The sequence below is a fragment of the Halichoerus grypus genome, chromosome 9 (assembly GCF_964656455.1).
Source record: "Halichoerus grypus chromosome 9, mHalGry1.hap1.1, whole genome shotgun sequence".
NCBI lineage: Eukaryota > Metazoa > Chordata > Mammalia > Carnivora > Phocidae > Halichoerus > Halichoerus grypus.
The window spans coordinates 20,851,115-20,873,612 of record NC_135720.1 but is presented as its reverse complement, the minus strand read 5'-3'; the positions used below and the strand labels follow the sequence as shown (position 1 = coordinate 20,873,612).

General features: G+C 37.1%; 1 protein-coding gene across 13 annotated transcripts in view; it reads left to right on the top strand.

Moving 5' to 3' along the window:
• The window catches only part of UTRN (utrophin), a 546,896-nt gene that overhangs the window by 482,765 nt on the left and 41,633 nt on the right, over positions 1–22,498 (top strand). For all 13 annotated transcript variants that reach the window (XM_078054618.1, XM_078054624.1, XM_078054617.1 and 10 more), the window contains 5 exons: positions 5,298–5,499; positions 10,749–10,834; positions 14,571–14,728; positions 16,242–16,408; positions 17,329–17,440. In XM_078054618.1, coding sequence (XP_077910744.1) covers positions 5,298–5,499; positions 10,749–10,834; positions 14,571–14,728; positions 16,242–16,408; positions 17,329–17,440 — 725 coding nt within the window. The remainder of the gene's footprint in view (positions 1–5,297; positions 5,500–10,748; positions 10,835–14,570; positions 14,729–16,241; positions 16,409–17,328; positions 17,441–22,498) is intronic.

The following is a 22,498-nucleotide window of genomic DNA, read 5'->3' as shown; positions in this document are numbered from 1 at the left end:
TGAGATGATTTTGATGCACATAATCTGCAGAGCCCCAGATAACTGGAAGCAACTGGTGCAGGATTACCAGTACAAACCAGTAAAACCAACACATCTCGGCCAGTGATCTGTACGTTGAGCCAGAAGGGAACAGGAAGTGAATTAGGAGCACGCAAAATGGATGTTCAGTGAGCTCTGAGTCCGTGGTGACAGCAGTTTTGAAAGAGGCTCAGCTGCATGTCCAGTATCCAGCTGACAGATCTGGAAGGTCTTCTCAGGCCTGATGAGCTATAAAATGAGGACAAATGAGTCAGCCACAAAATCTCCATTGACCAAAGACTGCTTTTTTGTCATGATGAACGTGGTTCGAGTTTTCAGTAGTACTTCTGGCTGGGTAAACATATTAACACATTTGGTATTTTCCTCTGCTGGTTCTTTTGAGTTCTCAAGAAAAAGTCTCCCTCCTTCAGCTCATTCCTTCAAACCTGAGAGGAGCAGAAGAGGAAGGCCTGCCCCTTCCAAGCTACATGACATGTAGAAATGCATACTAAGAAAAGCGCTGGGTTGCGTTGGATTGTAAATATTCGAGGTGATGTGTTTGGAGCCACCTGGCCTCACTTTTCCCGCTGCCCCTGCCCCTACTGCTCGTCAGCCCGGGGCCTCTGCACCACTTGTCAGCTCACCTGTTCATGATTAATCTCTTCCTCCTCCTCCCATCTTTTCTGTTTACTTGAAATGCCCTGACCCTTCCTCCGCAAAGGTCTATAACCCTTTATTCCTCCCAGACACTGTTAAAAATTTACTTCTTTTGGAAACGTTTACAAGCTAATCCCACCTGCCTCCAATTTTTCCAGAACTTTATGATTGCCTGTAACGACTGTTTCTCACCTAGGCGCCATATGCTTGCCTTTGTGTGATAGGTAATATCAGGAGGAGTCTACTGCAAACAGCTCAGGTCAGGGGTGGTCTCATTTTGTGTAAACCCCCACCCAGCATAAGGTCCTAATGTAGAGGGTGTGCTGTCACTGCTTCGTCACCGTTCATTCATTTACTGGGCTCCACGATTCTGCAGGAGATAAGACCACGTAAAGAGACTTGGTTCCCACACTCGAGGAACCTACACTCAGAGATAGCAGGTTACGCATGGACACACGCTTTCAGCAGATTCCTCTCGCCCTCAGAATGGAATGGTCTTTGCCGTGAAGAGCAAGGCAAGCTTCCTTGAGTAGGAAGCACGTAAGCCAGGCCTTAGCAGTCACACAGGATTTAGGCACATGGCTATTAATCAGGGGTAAGGAGGAAGGGACTTCTGTACATAAGCACCAAAGGTGTGGTTGGCATTCAGGGAACGTAATGGAGTCTGAATGGAGTGGGTTATGAGCTATCCAGTATTCAGAAATGTCCTTAAAATCAGTTTAGATCCACTTGGAAGGTCATTTTTTTCCCACAAAACCTTTTCTCATTCATTTAGTTTTTTTGTTCCTCAAGCTCTCAAAATGTTGCATTTAATGTTTGCATTTGTTTTTTATGGAGTGGGGTGCTATAGCACATTTTCTGTTTTGTGGGAGTTAGGAGATAGGCCCAGATGCAGATGTATGCTTTAGACGATATCTAAGGCAGAAGGAAGGACCACGTGAACAGGGACAAGTACATGGTTCAGGTAAAAGATCATGGGGGCTAAGCTGGCGGGTGTCGGTCACGGGGGCGAAGAGGGTATGGATTGGTGAGGAGGAAAAAGAACTGATGACTGGGGGGATTTGCTAGTTGATAACCGGCAGAGGGTGAAAGAAGGACAGTGTTAGTACATTTCAGGATTTGCAGACTCGGGGTCCATAGAAGGTGGTAACACCATTACTGGATTGCAACATAATAAGACCTTTATTTGGAACATATTAAGGTAGAGGTCCCTGAAACAGAATAGGAGAGTTCTGTTTGGGAACAGAACAGCAGGAATGTGGGTCAGGTGTTCAGGCAGGAGATGGGGATGAGAAAACAGAATTGGGAGCCATCCAGAGAGAAGGGATTACTGAAATATTGACAGTGAGTGAGGGTATCAGGATTACAGAGGGAAGGGGCAATGATGCAAGACCTTGAGCACCATCTGTATTTCTGAGGTGTCTGGGGAAGAGGAGGTAGGAGAGGTGTTAAGAAGGAATGGTCAAGGGGCGCCTGGGTGGCTCAGTCAGTTAAGCGTCTGCCTTCGGCTCAGGTCATGATCCCAGGGTCCTGGGATCGAGCCCCACATCAGGCTCCTTGCTCAGCAGAGAGCCTGCTTCTTCCTCTCCCTCTGCTGCTCCCCCTGCTTGTGTTTGCTCTCTCGCTTTCAAATAAATAAATAAATAAAATCTTAAAAAAAAAAAAGAGAAGAAGGAATGGTTAAACAGTTCAAGAACCTAAGAGTTACAGAAGCCCAAGGTCAGGTGCTAAACTGTGTGGTTTTGCAGAACAGGATAGTGATGATCCATTTCCATTCGATCCCTTGTGCCTCATATGTGGGATTAAAGAAAAAGCCTGAAACTGGTTAGAAAATGGTTCTGCTGTTTGTTTTATTTGCCACATGACCGAGCTGTCATTTGTCTCCCTTTGAAAAGAGAAAATCATAATTTTGTGTGATTTAAATGTAGTCTGTTTTTTAAAGGAACCTAAATGTGACACATTGCAGGAAGGATGGATGCTTGGCTTAGGCACCAAGGCGAAGTGTCAAAGTAAATCACTAAAAATTGAAGACATGATCATCTGTGGGATGTGGCAAATTACTGTCACAGCTACAGAGTATATCACAAAGGAGGCTGTTCTAGAAGAAATGCAAGGGCAGCACGATCCAGGAAATGGTCTTTCTGGAATTTGGTCTATTGTCACTTTATGCCATGTGTGGATACAATAGCAGTGCTGAGTTGCTGGCGTAATTAGTGTTGGAATTCAGAAAACTTTAGAGCATTTTGGCAGATTTTGAATATGTTTCTTTGTGTCTGTGTGGAATTATAGTTCTGTTGCCACCATCATGAAGCACTTCTTTTTGTCAAGCACTGTGAAGGATGAGTTTGAATTTTGCTCCTGCCCTCTGGAAGTTTAAAATTGAAAATAACATACAGTGCCAAGAAGTAGGGTACAAATGATATGGAAGATTCCAGATGGTTCTTAATTTTTTTCTGATACCATCTCTAACTCATGTGAAGCTTACACAAGTTATTTTTGCAATTAGCTAAAATTTTACCAATGATGTATTTGATATCGGAAGGAAAGGGATTGACCCCTATTATCCAGACTTGTGTTTTATATTTGTCTCTTTTTATCTTTTTTTAAATGAAGTCTTCCGTGTTGAGTTGTTTTAGAAATAATTTTATTCTGTATAATTTTAAAGCACTTCTTTTCCATTATAGGTAACTTGAAAAAAAAATTATTCTATGGTATTTAAGCAGCAAGAGTGGACACATTTCATAAATGTCTTTAAAAATTTTAAATTAGTGGTTATTCAGTGGTTAAAAATTGATAAATACAAAAGAAGCTATTCGTTCATTTATTTAACTATCAAAATATGTCATTATATTTTCTGAGGGGATAGTTTTGCATCAGACAAGGAGGAAATAGCTGGCTATATTAAAATTAAAAGTTCCCCTGAGCTTATTTCTTTTAAATTTAAAAAGTTAAATATGGTGGGGCACCTGGGTGGCTCAGTTGGTTGAGTGTCTGGCTCTTGATTTTGGCTCAGGGCATGATCTCAGGGTCCTGGGATTGAGCCCCATATTAGGCTCTGTGCTCAGTGGGGAGTCTGCTTGAGGATTCTCTCTCTCCCTCTTCCTCTGCCTCTCCCCCTGCTCATGCTTTCTAAAATAAAAAATAAATAAATCTTTTTTTTAAAAAAAGTTAAATCGGGAGATAGGGAAAACATTTTATAAAGCAGGAATTTCAATGAGCAGACCTTAAATTCATATAGGTTCTGTAATTTTCCAAACCCCTATCTTTTAGATTTAGAAGAGTCATTTCTACACTCAGTAAATGTATAGATACATGGTAATTTGATAATCTACTGTTTCCCTGTTTTTAGTTAGCTAATGAATGACTCACAGTTGATTGAAAAGAAAGATTATGTAAGTTTTTTTCTTTTTTGTCTAAACCTTTCCTCCTGGCCCATGATGATCTCCCCTAGTGCAACACGTGCTTGCCCCTGAGAGCCAAGTGTCTGCCTCAGCGTAACCAGTGCCACCCACGTGTAAGCCATGTACCATCCATGGTGCTGTTGTCATTTCTGAGAGCCCCCTAGACTTCCTTGAATTCTTGTCTTTTCCCAAGCAGTTCTATCTTCCTGGAATTCTTTCCTTGCTTTACATGGTCTCTTGTATCTTATATTCTTTAAGGCCCATTTCAAATCCCCACCTACCCAGGGAGCCTTTTTTAGGCTCCTTCTACTCCCCTGTGGTAATAGCTCTCCTAGAAATCTATGTATTCTCATTGCATTTTCACTCCTTTTAGTAAAGTTATCAGTACGCTCACTCTCCCTCTTTGACTGGCATCTTTGAGAGCGGGGGGCTCTAGCTTATCCTTCTGTGCCCATCATGCTCGAGCCCTGGCCAGTCCCACTGTAGATGTTCTGCACATGAAGCATAAAAGTGGGAGCAAATACACAAAGACCCATGGATGTGGCCTGTATTGTGGACCTCTACAAATCCCATGTAGCTAAAATGGCCTCTATGCCAAAGCATCATGGGAAGCAAACCAGGTGAGGGCCAGATTGGGAGGGCATTCTAGATCAGGTTTGTTCAGCAGACAGTAGAGAGCTACTTTTTTTGGCAGAACCCATTTTTTTAACTGCACATTTTCAGTGAATTTTGTATGTCATAATGTATGTACATGTTGAGAAACAGAATGATTGGTTTGGCCGTGGTATAAAGGATGACTGGGAGGGGGTGAGCAGGCTGTTCTAAGGAGTTAGGAGAAGAGCAGTGCCATATTTTAGATGTTCTGCTATGTGGACTAGATTTATTTATGCCTTCCTATGTTTAAAAGTAGAAAAAGCCTGAAGAGAGGAAAGCCAGAAAAGGAAAGTAGAAAGAATTGATATTCCAAAGAGCAAAAAATGGGATCAGATTGAAAAGTAACAGAGTTTAGATGCAAAAGCATGAAAATAAGAGATTACAGATAAGAGTTTAGAAATGTAAGAATGGAAATGCTATTTATTTCTTTAAAAATTGAAATTGGCTAGAAAGGATAGATTCTTAAGTTGGAGAGTCAAGCTAAATACTTAAGATGAGAAATGTTTTGGTTTCAGTGTTACTATGTAATGTGATGATTGTGCATATTCCTTTCTCTCACCTGATTAGTGGATCTCTTAGAGTTGAATACAACAAATGAAGTTTTCAAGCAGCACAAACTGAACCAAAACGATCAGCTGCTTAGTGTTCCAGATGTCATCAACTGTCTGACAACAACCTATGATGGCCTGGAACAAATGCATAAGGATCTGGTCAACGTTCCGCTCTGTGTGGATATGTGTCTCAACTGGTTGCTCAATGTATATGACACGTAAGTTTGCATTGTTTCTCCTTAAAATATAATCATTGAATGAAATATATTGGTAATGCCAAATGTCTAAATTTTGAAATGAGTTTTTTAAGAAGTACTTTCAAAGTACTTTTCCTAGTGGAAATATTTATGTTAATTGTTGAAAAGAATGACTTTCCAAAATTTGAACTCTTAACCAACAATATAACAAAAAAGAATGTCCACCTATTATTTCAAGATTTTGCTTCAATTTATAAATACTGTTGGATTCCTAGTGTCACATTGGCTAGGGGAAGCCTAATATAAATAAGTCCTATATCCTCCTCTCTTCTTTTGAAAGACAAAAATTTATATTTGTTGTTATGAGTTACAGTAATTGGCTCATAATAATCCACTTTGCAATTTTTGTATGACAACTTAAGAGCCATTTGAATGGCAATTAAAGGGATTTAATTTGTCTTTTTGTATTAGCTTTATTTATTGTAATAGTGGTTATGTGTATATGTGGTGTTTTAAATAGTTTATGCTATAGGACACTCTAATATCTGTAATTTAATTAGATGCTCACTGTTACATGAAGAGCACTCTCAACTTCCAGCATAACTCATTCGCCATTAATTTGGCTGTTTTGAATGTGATAGTGCATTTGTGAAATAATCAATTCTAGAAAGACCTGCTGTGGGCTGACATTTCCAAAACATTAGGAATTATTCATTCTTCTGGTAGGGGGTTAAAGTATGCAAAGATGAAATAAGAAAATGAGAACTGTTGATTTTCTCTCAGAACCTAAAAGTTATTTTCCATTAATTAGCTTCATGAAAATTTGTGTTTGTCATCCTTTTACTTGATTTAGAGAGCAAGAAGATAGATGATAGTTTATAAATGTACATGTGTTTAGCAGTGGATTGATTCCGTATAAGTAAATGGTGACAACAATAGCTTTAGGGTTGATTTAATTGAAATTTTGTTTCTTTTGATTAGAAAAGTTTGTTATCTTTCAATATTCACAAATATCACAACAAAGTTTTGTTTTTTTTTTTTTTTTTAATAATTAAATAGCCATTGTGTACTTGAGTACTCTTAAGAAACTCACTGGTAACAGATAGGTAGCATGAATCTCAGTTATAATAAAATGTGGGATTTACAATATCCCTATCTGGTATCTTTTAATACATTTCATTTTATCCTTTTTTATCTTTCTAGGGTAAAATATGATAGTTAGCATTAATTCACTATTTAAACGTCCAAAAGAGACATTTTCTATATAGTAAATTCACCAAAATAGATGGTCAGTTGGGTATTTTTTTTTTTTTAAAGATTTTATTTATTTATTTGTGAGAGAGAGAATGAGAGAGAGCACATGAGAGGGGGGAGGGTCAGAGGGAGAAGCAGACTCCCTGCCAAGCAGGGAGCCCGATGCGGGACTCGATCCAGGGACTCCGAGATCATGACCTGAGCCGAAGGCAGTCGCTTAACTAACTGAGCCACCCAGGCGCCCTCAGTTGGGTATTTTAACTACAAAGCCTGTAACTTAGTTTGAGAACCCAAAAAGAATGCTAAATTCATAGAATACTTAGTTGAGAACTTAGTTAAGCGCCACAGGGGTATGATAGAGATGCATATTTTGAGTAATAATTTCAGGAAGAACTAACTGAAATCACCCTCCTGTAGTTCTAACACACTATATTAGTTTGCTAGGACTGCCATAATAGAGTACCACAAACTAGGTAGCTTAAATAAAAGACATTTATTATCTTGCAGTTCTGCAGACTAGAAGTCTAAGATGAATGTGTCAGCAGGGTTGGTTTCTTCTGAAGCCTCTCTCCTTGGCTTATAGATGGCTGTCTTCTCCCTGTGTCTTCATATGGTCTTTTTTTTATGTGTGTTTGTGCCCTAATCTTACAAAAACATCAGTCGTATTGGATTGGGGCCCACCCTATGACCTCATTTTAAGTTAATTACCTCTCTAAAGACCCAATCTTCAAACACAGTCACATTCTGAGGTACTAAGTGGTTAGAGCTGCAACACATGAATTTCAGGAGGATCTAACTCATAACATGTAACACCTACATGTGCTGTTTTCACTGGACAGCCGAAGGAAATAGTGCCACTTAGTTGTGAAGGAAGCAGAATGTGAAATGTTGTGATTCATATTCTAGGGAATCAAATGTTGGCATATTTCCACTTTCCATCATCAAATGTGAACACATGAGAAATGCTATACTAAGGTACTGTTTCTTATTTAGAAAAACAGTTTCTTGAAATTTTCCATTTTAAAGGAAGAAAGGCTTTTAGGATTTATTTCCCTTCCATGCCAAAGAAATACAGTGAAGACCATGCTGGGTCAGAATGGTGTATGCATCAGTCTAGTTTTCTGTCTTGGAGAGGAATATCATGAATTAACCTAAGGGGAAAAAAACACAGTTAATCATACAATGGCAGTCTCAGATGGCCAGAGTTGGTTGCCCAAATTTCTCTAACAACTGTAATTTATCAATTTATGTAAACGAGAGTTATTAACTCTTTTTAAGTTATTAGTTTTCTTTGAGAATCTGATGGAACTATGATCTACATGATCCAATGCACTAGAACGTGTTGGACCCTAAGAAGTCTCTGAACCTTGGAAATGGTACCATGATCTAACCTTTCCATTCATTTAGCTATTTTGATATTCGCTCATTAACCATATGTTTTTGACCACCTTACTTTGTGTAGTATGATACAGCCAGAGCGGATATTTTCAGCTCTTGAAGTATATTCAAGCGGCTCTTGAATTAATGAGTGATGCACACACAGGAGATCATAGAATTCTAGAAGGAGAAGTACTTTGAGGACATTCCATCTTCCATTCTGCCCTCTTCATTTTACTCTGCCCTCTTTGTTTTACCAATTAAGAAATTGACCCAGTGAGATAAGAGACTTTATCCATAGCCACCTATTGCATATAAGTGGTAGATAGGGAATTAATACTCAGGTTTTTTTGATAATCACTTGTTTATTTCTGCCATGTAGCCATATCTAAAAAAAAGAGTACTTTTTAAGTTATATTGAGTTTACTATTTATTTTCAAGTTTTAACATGTATCCAACTCCTAATATTCTGAATTTTTACCAAAAAAACCCCTATTTTCTTCTCTTGTGAATGATGAGAATCCAAATTTTTGGTTCTGGTTGCTTTGTACCTTGGCAGCCACTCAGCTTTTGGCATCTCAATTCCTCATCTGAAAAATTGAGATAAAAATATCTGCTCTGCTTACCATACATAAGATATTTGTGAAGGGCAAATGAACTAATATATGTAGAAAGGACTTTCTAAACTATAAAGATAAAATTTATTCCATTTATGACTTCACAGCCTCACTCAGTCTTCATCTTCCCAGGTTAAAAAGTCTTAACTTCACGAACTTCCTTCTAAATTTAATAGAAATAAAAAATGTTTAAATCATGATTTAAAGCAATAGTCTGGAACGCTTGGTTTAAATATTTTTGTCCCTACAGAAAATATTAACTTCATTTGCTGCAGTGTTAAGTCATTTTTCCACTGTGCCAAGATGGATATAATTTTATGAGGTACATATCTTTCCAGTTAAAGTAATTTCAGGAGTTACTTATGAAGACAATCAGGGAACCAAATACTTAAATATTAGGTTATGTCACTCACTAATAAACTTCTTTGCCTCCCTCTTCTTTTTCAAATCCAGGTATCTTATTTAACATCAAAGCCCTATCATCTGGTCCCAGATGATATAACTTGGACAGTTTTATCAACTGTTTGCCTTAATACAAGCCTTTCCTCCACCCGAATGCATCTTGTCTCTGGTGTTCACACTGCTGCTTCTGTCCCCTTGCCCAGGATTTTCCCATGATAACCTACTTTCTCCTAGGGACAGTCCAGCCATGTCATGCCTTCGGTATCTGATTTGAGTCTTCTCTTCTCTATCAGACGTTATGAGACTAATAACTACTCAGACTAATCGCCAGTCAGAAATAACGAGTCAGCCACAACTTTCTTGTACTTGACTTATTTCCATATATACAGGTTGCTCTCCTGTTTTCTTGTGTGTTTCCCGTTGTTTTCTTGTCTCTCTTCTCTAGCTGTATGTGACCTTATCATGGGTGGGAACTGTGTCTTGTACTTTTTTGCTGATCCTCATGGTACACAGAACAATGCTGAGATCACAGGAAACCTTAATAACTGTTAATGGTGTGATGAATGGATGATTGACATTTTCAGTAGCCTTCCTGATGACGTTCCTTTCTTGTGTTGTCACACAAGAAGTCATCCTCTAATACATATCGTTTTGATCTCTTTTCCCTTAAGGGATTCCTTTGTCCTTAGCCACATCCATCTACTAGTCCATTCACCAGCCTTTTGTTATCTTCTGCAGGTCTATTGTCTGATTATCCAGAGATAATCCATAGCAAGGATCATGTTACCAATTTTTGTAGTTTCTGCATTTCCCATTCCCCATCCCCAGGCTCTAGTACATTGGGACATTTAGTAGACAACTCAGAAATTCTTCGATAAATGACAAGAATACTCAAAGCTTTCAAAGACAAAAATTTTCTTCTAGTCAACTTATGGTTTCTCGCTGGCATAGTACGAAGCTTTTTCCTTGTGTTGATTAATTAACGCATTTTGTATTTAATTATAATTTAAGACTTCCCCAAATAGAGATTTCATACCTGTCTATGTAAGATCACCGACTATTATAATTACAGTAGTAATTTTAAAAAACTGAATTGACAGAGACCAAAATCAATGAAGACAACAAGTTTTTAAGTATCTAACAAGTTATTAGCCCTTGGTATAGTTAATTTTCTAGTTTTTGTATATTTTTTTTTAGATACATCATTATACTTTTCTTGCTATATTAAGCAACATGCATATTATATATACCTTTAGTTATCTATTTTAAATCTTGCATTTGTAATTATTAACAGATTTCAATTCATACTATTTCTAAAAATATCTTTTCAGCTTTATAATTATCATTATCATTTTGCTTTTACTCATTCTTCCTAGTTCCTATGTTCCACGTAAGTGATTTCAGGCTGTATATTCTTCCAGACTGGGCCAAACATACTGTTAAAACATGTCATGAAATTATGGTATGGATTTAAAATTATTAAAAGTGAATAGAAAAATTGCATCTCTAAGATGCAATCATTGTCTAATAGTTTACCCTCAAGAAAATAGGTATCCAGAAATAATTAGTGTCCTGTATATAGCTGTGCATCTTAACACATTGAGATTCTTATAATTACAGGGGTCGAACTGGAAAAATAAGAGTGCAGAGTCTGAAGATTGGATTGATGTCTCTCTCCAAAGGTCTCTTAGAAGAAAAATACAGATGTATGTAAGACCTTTCCTGTGCAATAGTGTTTTTAGTAATAATAATGATAATAACAATTGATTGGAGGCTTAATTTATATGATTTGCTTGTAATAACAGTTACCATTCTTTTTACCCCTTACTACACATGTCCCAGGCTAGACAAAGGGTGTCGGTGAGAAGTGACGTGGATTTGTGTGAAATGAGGTGAGGTGCCTTGATGGAGTGAGAACCAACTGCACATTATTTCTCATCTAAGTCGCAGAATAATCACCTCAGAACGTGGGCATCATGACTTCTGTTTTTTAGCTGAAAAAAAAATTAATTCTGAGATGGATTAAAAATCTAGTTCGTGGCTGCAGACACAATAAATTATGGGGGTAGAATTAGATCTTAGATTGTTCTGACTCTAAAGCCCAAGTTTCTATCTCTCTATACTTCCAATGATTGAAAAAAAAAATTAAGATGGACTAGAACTATTACAGACATTGGCAAATAATTATATTTTATCATGTAAGAAAATAAAAAAAATTGTTTTTATTCACCAAATAAATCCGTGGTATCCTTTTAGCTGTCAGTTAATGAGGGGCAGGCATCTTGGCATTTTGAAAGGGATGGGCTTGGGAGCCAAGGACACCTGCCTTCAAATCTCAGCATTGCCACTTAGTGGCTGAGTGACTTTGGGCCCGTTACCTGATCCCACTGAATACCACTAGCTAAGAGGCGATATTACTCCCATTTCACATTTCAGAAAGCTGAAATGTAATGGAGCTCCTTCAACTGAAGAATGAAGCTAATAGTTCCTGCTTTGAAAGCAATTAGAGATAATATGGGAAAAGTACCTAGAAATAACAGCTGTTGAATAAATGGTAACACTTGCTCGTGTGGCTCCAAACTCTGTAAAGTTTTTCTGATTTAATTTTGTCCATAAAGTGTGGGTGACTTGATCCTTCCATGCATATCTCCGATGATTCTTTACAGAATCTATTCATATATTCTGGGGGGAAGGGTAGGGATATTTCATGAAAGTTGAGATACCAAAGCACAAGAGGATGTTTGATCACAGGTCCTATAAACTTAGTTAAGTTTTGCATCTTCTGTGAACATACATGCCTTTTTTAAAACTTTTGTTTTCTGGGATGTCTGTGAGGTGATTTGCCTGTGAATTTCAGGACTAGATCGTGGTGGCTTGTTTTTCTTAAGCCGTTTGACAAGGATGTCAGTGAAAAGAGATGTGGGATTTGTATGAAACAAAAAGCTGATTGTGGTAAGATCAGGAGGTGAGGTGCCTTGATGGAGTCAGAACCTAGTAAACCATGCAGAAAAAAAAAAAAAAAAAAAGCTTTGCAGAAGGCTTTTGTTGGGTGGCCCTTTATTTATCCAAAATTTAAATCATCCTCAGCATTGTAATTGTTGAAAGATAATAATTTTCAAAACTAAAAAGGTTATTTTTTATAATGAGTGGGAAAGGAAAATGTTCATGAAAACATCACTGTAGCACTAGAAGAAAAGGACTTTTTTTTAATCATTTATAGTCTGGGGTTTTCGTGTGCTCCTGGAAGAATTTAGAGTTCCTTAGAAGTAACAGTTACGTCATGGTGCTCATCTTACTCTGTAACAAATACAAATTCAAACTCAAGGTTTATCATGAATCTTAAAATGTAAGCATGATCTGCTTTCCTAGACCAATGATTCTTCCTCCCTTTCTTTGCAAGTTGATTATCAGAGAGTACCTGAGACCAAAAGAGTTACAACACGGTGACTGTAGTTATAGAGCAAAAACCAGATTCTACACAATACAGTATATAAAGATTTCTTTTATCTGTACACATACCTTCAAACATATTTCTGAAATACATCATGTTTCAGATGAGTGTATTTCAGCATACCGATCCTCATGCACTCATCATACAATGGACACACTTTCTACAAATGTCAGCAAATTTCATCCTCTGTATTATTTCACATTAAATTTTCAGATTATGGCAAGGAAAGCAGAGGCCCTGCAATGAAAATTTCTGATATTTATCTTAATCCATGAAGTATGCTATTTTAGTACTTGGGTTGAAATCTTTAAGTCTTTCCTGTGAGTATTGAGACATCACTTGGGTTGAAATCTTTAAGTCTTTCCTGTGAGTATTGAGACTCTGGAGATGTTCTGGGGTTTTGTTTTGTTTCTTATTTTGAGGTCCTTAGCAACTCTGATTTTAGTTTTGATTGCCCCAGTGATATCAGAACACTTCCTCATTATTATTTCCTTTGTTAGATTAATACTGAAGATAATTTGCTCTCCAAACTCAGCGGTAGAGGTGCCATTCTGGGTCAGTTGGTATCCAAATGCACATTGATTTTGCAATGGCTAATGTCCGTGTCTTCACCCTGGTGACATCTCCTTCTCTCTTCGTGCCTTCTTGAGAATATCCCTTGATTAGGTTCTAATAACAGCTGGACCTTCTGGCTTATAGCTGAGTAGCTTTCTTCCTCATCAAAAACACACTTACAAAGATCCTTCAGAATGGCCTTTTGCATCTCTTCTGTGCCAATTTATTGGAACTTGAGTTTTAGGTTGTGACCTGTCCCCACATCCTTGATAGTCCTTCTTGTTTCTGACTATAATATGAAAATGTGAACTTCTGTCAGAATTCAGAAGTATGTCAAGATGTTAAGGAATCTTTTCTTCTATGTTTTGTGTGTAGTTTTACCTTAACTGTGGCATAGTAGTATAGTTGTCTTCCTCAAAAAAGGAAAGTTTGGCATGATTGATGTCACTGGAATGTGTACTTTCCTGTGTAGAGCATTACTACCTAGGAGGTCTCTTCCTGGGAATGGGTTTAAAATGAGCATCCTAAGAGTCTTGGATAAATATTTTGTGGCTTTGATAGTCTTATTTTTAACAAAGGGAAGGGGGGTGAGGGAATGAGCAAAATGAGTGAAGAGGAGCGGGAGATACAGGTTTCCAGTTATGGAATGAATAAATCACAGTAGTACAAGGTACAGCACAGGGAATATAGTCAATGGCATTGTAATAGCATTTATGGTGACAGATGGTAACTATACTTACGATGAGCACAGCATCATGTATAGAGATGTTGAATCACTACGTTGTACACCTGAAACTCATGTAACATTGTGTCAACTGTACTCAGATTTTTTAAAAAGAAAGAAAAAAAAGAAAAACAAATGGAACTCTAACCAAATCTAAGTGAACAAATGATAATGAAAATTAAATTTATCCAACTTGGATTTGCTTCTTCTATGTATGCTTATAGTTAAAGTTACATTTCATTATAATTACTATGTCAGTATCACCGGGCTTGGTTCAGTTGTTTGAAAGTTCACTGTTGGCAGTGTTAGATTTAGCATTATTTCCCTTAAAAAAAAACACCCCAAAATGATACACTTTGCTCCGATATCCATTTACCAGATATTGTTTGAAAATGGTTTTTAGGATCAAATAAATATTTACTCCCCTTTTTTCTGTTCTTGTAAAACTTCACATGAAAAGCATTGAGAATTTATGTGTTTTTTTTTTTAATTTTTAGAACTTGGAAATTTCTTTCCAAAAAGTATTCACTTCTATAAGAAAGTGGATTGTTTTTACATGAAATTTCTCTCTCGATAACTAATGTGATTCATGTCCATATGATTTTTTTTTTTTTTAATCTATATCATTCAATTGACAAAACCAAGGATATGGTTTACATAAAAGAACAGTCTCAGCTGATAGAAGTTAACCTCTGGGCTCTCCTCCTCGTAGATCTCTTTAAGGAAGTGGCGGGGCCCACAGAAATGTGTGACCAGAGGCAGCTTGGCCTGTTACTTCACGATGCCATCCAGATCCCTCGGCAGCTGGGGGAAGTAGCAGCTTTCGGGGGCAGTAATATTGAACCCAGTGTTCGCAGCTGCTTCCAACAGGTAAACACGAAGGATCACTGGTACGTAGAATGTGTCAGGAATGGTGCTGAGGATGTTCTGAGAATTCAAACAGGGAACCAAATGGTAGAAGACATTGGGTACTGTCCTGGTACATTTGTGTTTTATTTCTTCAAGCACATTTGATTCAAGGAACAGCAACCTCCTCAAGGAGACTTACTACTTATCAATGGATAAAACCCCACATCATTAAAATATGCTCTTAGATTGCTGTGGTTTGGCCCTGACTTTGCCCCGGGCCTCACCTTTTCCCCCTCATTCCCTTGCTGTCTGCTTTCCAGATGCAGTTTTCCTTCCTTCATTCTTGCCCTGGCACCTTCGGGCATGTGCCCTCTGTTTAGAATAGTCTTTCTTACCCTTCACCTACAAACTCTATTCTCATTGCTGATCCTTATTCTTTCTTTTGATCTTTGCTTGAATCTCACATTCTCTGAAAATCCTTCTCTGAGCCCTTCAGGTGAGGTTCTGTACTCCTACTATCTATCTTCACCTGAATCTCCTCTGTCTCCCTTTGATGCTCATGAAAGTGTAACTACATACTGAGTTACATAATTGATTGATTAGTGTTTTTTCTTCCATACAAACCCCAAAATTCTTTTTAATGCTTGCTGTATATAAAAGCATTCTAGAAATGTTACTACTGGTGTTATATGTATGCATAAAGGAAAAGGCTACAGATATTTTGCCAAAGCATATCCAGTGATTTATTACTGCTAAGAAAAAAAAAAAAAAAAGCTCACACCATCTCTTTAAGGAGAATTGATGTTATGGGTTATTAGATTTTATAATGGCCCTTTTACTTATTTTACAAATACAAAAAAATACCAAATGAACGTTCTAAATACGATTCTCCCATGTACTGGTTCATAGGGTGACCTTGACAAACGTGGGAGAAGGATGTTGTTACAAATTTAACTTTGCACATATGAAAATTAGTCAGTATTACGTTCTAAAGAGAGACTAAGACACTTAATGCAATTAATCATAATCAATTTGGAAATGCTGCCAGGTATATTCATGGTAATATATTCCCAGTGTAATGTTGTAACAGGTGGAGCAGGACACAGAGATACCAGTTTTTATTTAGCATCTATAATGACCTTCAAGTTTGGGAAGTTACCAGTGAGTCTTTACTTTCTCAAATTTTTACTGTCTTAGATGAATAAGTTTTATAGGATTAAAATATTTATGTGAAAATAGTACCTAGAATTGTGTGGTTTGGGGTTTTTGTTTGTTTGTTTTAAATCTGAGCCTGTTAAGGTCTTGGCATTTTTTTTCTTCCTCCTATATGATAATTTCTGCTTTTTCTAATTTTAGATTCTAGAATTTTCTGTCCATGAAGAACCTTAACTATTTTATGATTTAACTCACCTGGAAAGAGTTCTATAACTTATCTTTCACTTTATATAGATTTTCAGAAGATTATAAAGCAACACCTGCTGCAGTTTAAATGAAGAGGTTTTCTTCACTTTGAGTATATGTGTTTCTTTACCAGAATAACAACAAGCCAGAGATAAGCGTGAAAGAGTTTATAGACTGGATGCGTCTGGAACCACAGTCCATGGTCTGGCTGCCCGTTTTACATCGAGTGGCAGCAGCTGAGACTGCAAAGCATCAGGCTAAATGCAACATCTGTAAAGAATGTCCAATTGTTGGATTCAGGTGAGATGATCTGTTGCCCGTGGTAGCAGGAGACTGTTTTCTGTTCTGTTGTTGCAATTTCAGCATTCATCCCTTCCTACTGATTCCCACTGGGGGGTTGTGTCCTCAATAAATGGGATGCTTAGCATATTCCATCTATCTGAAAATGGCATTCCTTCTTATAGCTACTACATGAAGCTTATTTTATTATTATTATTGTTGTTGTTGTTGTTGTTTATACCACTCTGCTCCAGAACCAGAGATTTTTCTGAATTTCTATTTACATAGATCCCAGAAATGTTCATGGATGATAATTGTATGACTCATTATACTTACATGGCCCCGATGGAATTTGGTGATGTTGCAAGGCCTTTGGGGTCAAACTTAGTAGTCAGAAAGCGACATTTAAATACTGAGAAGTAACCAGATCACTTTGTGTTACTTCTGCCCAACTTTGTTGTGAAGTTGATTAACCTGCTGTTCACCCTCACTGGAGGAAGTTTTGTCAGGGAATTTTGAGATTCATTTCTTATTGATGGTGTAACTGATTTTTAAAAATTTGATGCGTCAAGCTAATAAACATGACTCTCCTTCTTGGCCATTTGCATTCACTTTCACACATTACAGAAAATCTTCTGACGTGGATATTTGTCTTCACATAATGTTGAAACCGATGGAAACATGTGTTAGAGACTTGAATTCCAAAAATTTGCTTTTATTTTTTTTCACTTGGGAGGTGAGTTCATTAATTTCCCTTGTGAAATCCAAGATTCTCTTGGCCCTAATTTGGAGCTAAGATACTAAGAAAATTCCACATTTTGTGGCCAATCTACCTTTTATTTCCATGGTGCTTTGGATGAATGGCATTCCTTACCACCAATGAATGATTTGGACTAAATAATAGGCATGCAAGCTAATGAATTTTCTTTTCTTCTCTCTAGGTATAGAAGCCTAAAGCATTTTAACTATGATGTCTGCCAGAGTTGCTTTTTTTCGGGTCGAACAGCAAAAGGTCACAAATTACATTACCCAATGGTGGAATATTGTATACCTGTGAGTAATGAGCTACTTCTTGTTTGTTTGTTTGTTTGTTTGTTTGTTTGTGGGAAGAGAGGAAGAGGGAGAGAGAGAATCTTAAGGAGGCTCCATGCCCAGTGAGGAGCCCGACTTGGGCTCGATCCCACGACCCTGAGAGCATGACCTCAGCCAAAATCAAGAGTTGGATGCTTAACCAACTGAGCCACCCAGGCACCCCTCTTAGTTTTTTTAAATGTCATATTGCTTTTGAAATAACAAACGTCAAAATTACTCAGTATGTTTAGACTTAAATTTTTATGGAAAAATATCACTTTTAAGATTGCTTAACTATTTTGTGTTTTTTGTTTTCTTATAAACAAATACATCTATGTTGAATTCATTAACATAGAATAATTATACTTTTTTGAGAAAAATTAATTTATTACATTTTATTTACATCTATGTTTTGATTTTAAACTTAACTTGCTTGGTAGCGGGCACCTGGGTGGCTCAGTTGGTTAAGCGACTGCCTTTGGCTCAGGTCATGATCCCGGAGTCCCTGGATCGAGTCCCGCATCGGGCTCCCTGCTCGGCAGGGAGTCTGCTTCTCCCTCTGACCCTCCCGACCCTCCCCCCTCTCATGTGCTCTCTCTCTCATTCTCTCTCTCTCAAATAAAGAAATAAAATCTTTAAAAAAAAAAAAAAAAAAACTTGCTTGGTAGCAAGCTCTTTTTAAGAGCTCACCCTGGCCTGCGTTGAAAATGATACTATGTGATGGAAACCATGTCTCTTTTAGACACATTTAAAATACATTTTCATAATTACGTATTTTTATATTAGCAAAAAAGTAGAAAACAGAGGAAGTGAAAAATTCATAAATCTAGCTCCTGAATCAAATCAAATCAAATCTCTGATTTTGTTAAGATTAATTTTTATATTTGTTATTTTGATCCTGCTTTAATCACTGAACATATGGTAGAGTAAATGCTGTCCCCTTGTAATTTTCCTAGTTACAGAATATTTAATTGAGTGAATTACTAAAATTTATCTAACCACTCCCTCAAATTTATTTGGACACAAGTTTATTTTCAATTTTCTGATACTATAAACAACACTCATATAAATATCTTTGTGAAAATAGGTCTTTCTCTATATTGCATAAATTATATTTCCATAATATAAAATACTGGAAATAAATGATGTGGGTTGATGAATATGAGTATTTTTATGGCCAAAATTCTTCATGTTAATTTATTTCCAAAAGATGTTTATACCTCTTTACATTATTATCACATTTTATTAATATCCCGATTTCATTACAGCCTCGCTAGCATTGGACACTGATTCTTATTATTTCTTTGATTTAAAGCTATTTTTTCTGAAGTTATCTTCATTTGCTGTCAAGAGCTGTTTTTTAGCTTCCTTCCAAATAGTGACCGAAAATTTATTCATAGAGCTGTACATTTTCTTTAGGTTTAGGGAATTGAGTTACTTTTTCAATTATAAATTGACAGAAAAACAGCAATGCTTATAAAATACACACATATAAATCTCACAGTCTTGGGTATCTTATCTCAAATAGGTACCCCATATATGGAGAGGAAATTTCCAGAAAATGCTGCACAATTATAATAGATGAAATACCCATAGTGCATAATAACTTTAACTAGGATAAAGATCCTCCAAGAAAATTTATGAAGCACCATTTATTACTATGATTAACATATTTATTCACTCAACAAATAAACATTGAGTACTTACCTTGTGTCAGACACTCCTCTCGGCTCTAATTCATCAGTGTACTACCAGGATAGACAAGATTACTGTCTCTCCTGCTACTTTCCATTTAGGAGGAGGGAATGTGTGACAAGGAACAAGGAAACAAATAAATGAGATCATTACAGATTATAGTAAGCACCTTTAAAGAAATAAATGGGTAATGAGATAGAAGATTAGAGGAGGCACTTTAGATAAAGAAATCAGGGAAGGTCGGCCAGAGAAGTTAACATTTGAGTTGAGATTGAAGGATGAGAAAGAAGCAGGTGTGTGAAGAACTAGTAGAAACACATTTCAGAGAAGGAACAGTAGACACAGAAGTCTGGAGATGGGAAAGAGGTTGGCGTGGATGGAGCACAGAAGAAAAATGGAGCATGTTCCACAAGGAGAGGGTGGTGGGTAGCACCAGCTATGTCATTTGAAATGCCCAGAGTATCGTGAAGAGGTGGAACCCCTTGTTCAAAATGTCTTATAACTTTTAAGATGGCAACAGCAGAGCATTAACCCAAACTTAGGGAGCTTGTGCGTGTGGGACCCCTGCAACTGCACAGGTCACACATCCAGGCAGATGGGAAAGAAAGAGGTGGGAATGATAGGGGAACAGAAAGAAACGAGTGAATCTCTCCATCCACCAAAGGGAGAGTGGTAGGAGATGAGATGAAAGAGAAAGGCGGTATCAGATTGTACAGAACCCTGCTGGTCGTTATAAGAAATTGGGGAGAAGTATAGTATTAATATTTGCGTGATTAGAAGTAGGCATTTAGGAAACTGATTATAAAGAGCTAATGTCAAAAAATGGGAAAAATCACAAAGTAAATATACATTGAAGATGTATAAAAATGATGACATGTTTAAAGATGTATAAAGTAAATAAAGATGTATAAAATTACTATTTTTCTAGGTCTTAAATGTAATTCCTAATGATTTTGCAAAATACCCACACAATTTGAAATCTACATCTCTTCAACAATAGTCATTGGCCATTTGGAAATGCTGGTGAATCACTGATACACTGATGCATTTCACTGATACATAAAAACTCATTTTAAAATGAAATCTGTAGGTTACCCAAAGCTCTTCTTGTTACATAGATTTTTGCAAAGTCATTGTTGTCCTTCTCCTGCATTGCAAAGGATGGCTTCCTTTCTGTAGGTGTGCTTTGGGAGGTCCTTTGCCTCTTTCTGGAGTTTAGGTAGTGATCTTAATCAGCAGCCTACTCATAGATCATCGTATGACAGGTTATTTTCTGCATTTGACCCTACAGCTTTTGATAAAGTAACTAGAAATATATGTAAATTGAATTTTTGAACGGTATACTCTTGAATTGAATAGTAATGAATTAATAATTAATGGTTCTCAAATTTTCTTTCTTTTCATCCACATTCTTTGGATTTTTGCTCTCTTCTTTTAAGTAAGCTTTTTTTTTATACTTCATCTGTCTTTTACCCAGCATTCCCTAAACTCATTTGATGTCTGTCTTAGAAAAGGAACTCAAATCTGAGTTTTCCAATGCAATGATAATAAGCACCGCTTGCCTGCAAATAGGTGAAACCTTTCCATGCAGATCTTGACGTCTGCATTTCTCATAGGGCATCTCCATTTGTGGTGGGGATGGTGCTCTAGTTACATTACTGACTTCATTTCTTTCCCCTTCAGCTTCCTTCTTCCTGAATCTGAATGTTTTATCGTTAAAGGTTTTCTGAAGTCTTATTTTAAACCCTCAAAGCTCCAGAAATATTTCTTCAAACACATCAGCTGACTGTGACAGTTTGTCTTCAGATGTAAGCGGACTAATGGTGTGTGAATTCTCTATCGTAATTTATGAAGGCATTTTATGAAACTGATAGTAAAACATCTATATACAGAAGTGAAGTAGACTTCTTCTTTCTCTCGAAAATGACTTCTTTAAACTCGTATTTTCTTCCACCATTCTCTAACCCCACTTTGTACGTTTAAGGAGTTTAAGGACAGTGATTAGGCTCAGTAAGAGTTCATCTAAAACAGTAACATGACATAGGTTCTGTGTCATCCCTGTCACCACTCTCTCTCTATCCCTCCAAATCCCACCCCTTCACAAAAACAGCTCAACTCTCACTGGTGTGTAAAATCTCCCCAACGTCCTCCGGCTTCCCCTCCCAGGACGCCTCACCCTGTGGGCTCTGCCAGTAGCTTCTGTTTCAGCAGTTAGCACTTGACTATGTATTATCTTGTATTGTTTTCCATGTGTTTTTATCCCCTCCACTCTCTTTTTAACTCCTTTTTTCTTACTACACTTACAGCTGGCTCATAAAAGCTAAATGAGTTCATATCTGATATTATAAATACTAATGATAGAATATTAAAGCTGGAAAGATCTGAGAAGTCATCTAATTCATTCTCATTTTAAAGAGAAAACTAAGTCTTAGAAAAGGTGATTTGTTCAAAGTTGGTGGCCTGGATTTAGTGATTTTACTGCTTTAGGGAAATATATGTAATTTGGCACATTAGCAAACTGTGTCCTGTATGCTTGCTGGAGTGTTATGTTTGTTGGGTGTTCAGTTATATAGGCATTTTGCTGGGGACTGAAGATACAGTGAAAATACAATGAAGGGGAAAGTAAAGACCTCTATGTGGAGAAATTTAGGACTATGTATTTTTTTTAAATGACTAAGTTTATGGATCAAGATAAGAGTCAAAATTTTTTATTGTTACCTGTGACCTACATGTTTGAATTCAGCGATTATTATTTATTTAAAAAATAGTGACATTTTATATTAAAGATGTGCAGATTTTCAGTTTCTTTTTTATTGGAATAAGTCTGTGATCATGTAATTTCATAATGAAAGTGACCCTAATTTTATCTTTTAAGAAATTGCTTATATTCTCTGTTGCAAATAACCAAAATTTAATTCACATTAGACACATTTTTGTATGTTAGGGCATAGAAAAAAGATAGCCCCCTTTTTAAAAATTCAGTTAGTCAACATATAATACATCATTAGTTTCAGATGTAGTGTTCCATAATTCATCAGTTGCGTGAAAGCTATCCCTTTAAACTAGAGAGAGAGGATGATGAGTTTCATGTATGATTTCTTTTTTTTTTTTAAAGATTTTATTTATTTATTCATGAGAGACAGAGAGAGAGACAGAGGCAGAGGGAGAAGCAGGCTCCCCGCGGAGCAGGGAGCCCAACGCGGGACTCAATCCCAGGACCCTGGGATCATGACCTGAGCCGAAGGCAGACGCTCAACCAACTGAGCCACCCAGGCGTCCCTCGTGTATGATTTCTAAGAGTTTATGCAGTTGCTGCCAGTGAGCGAGAGCTAGATAGGATTAAAT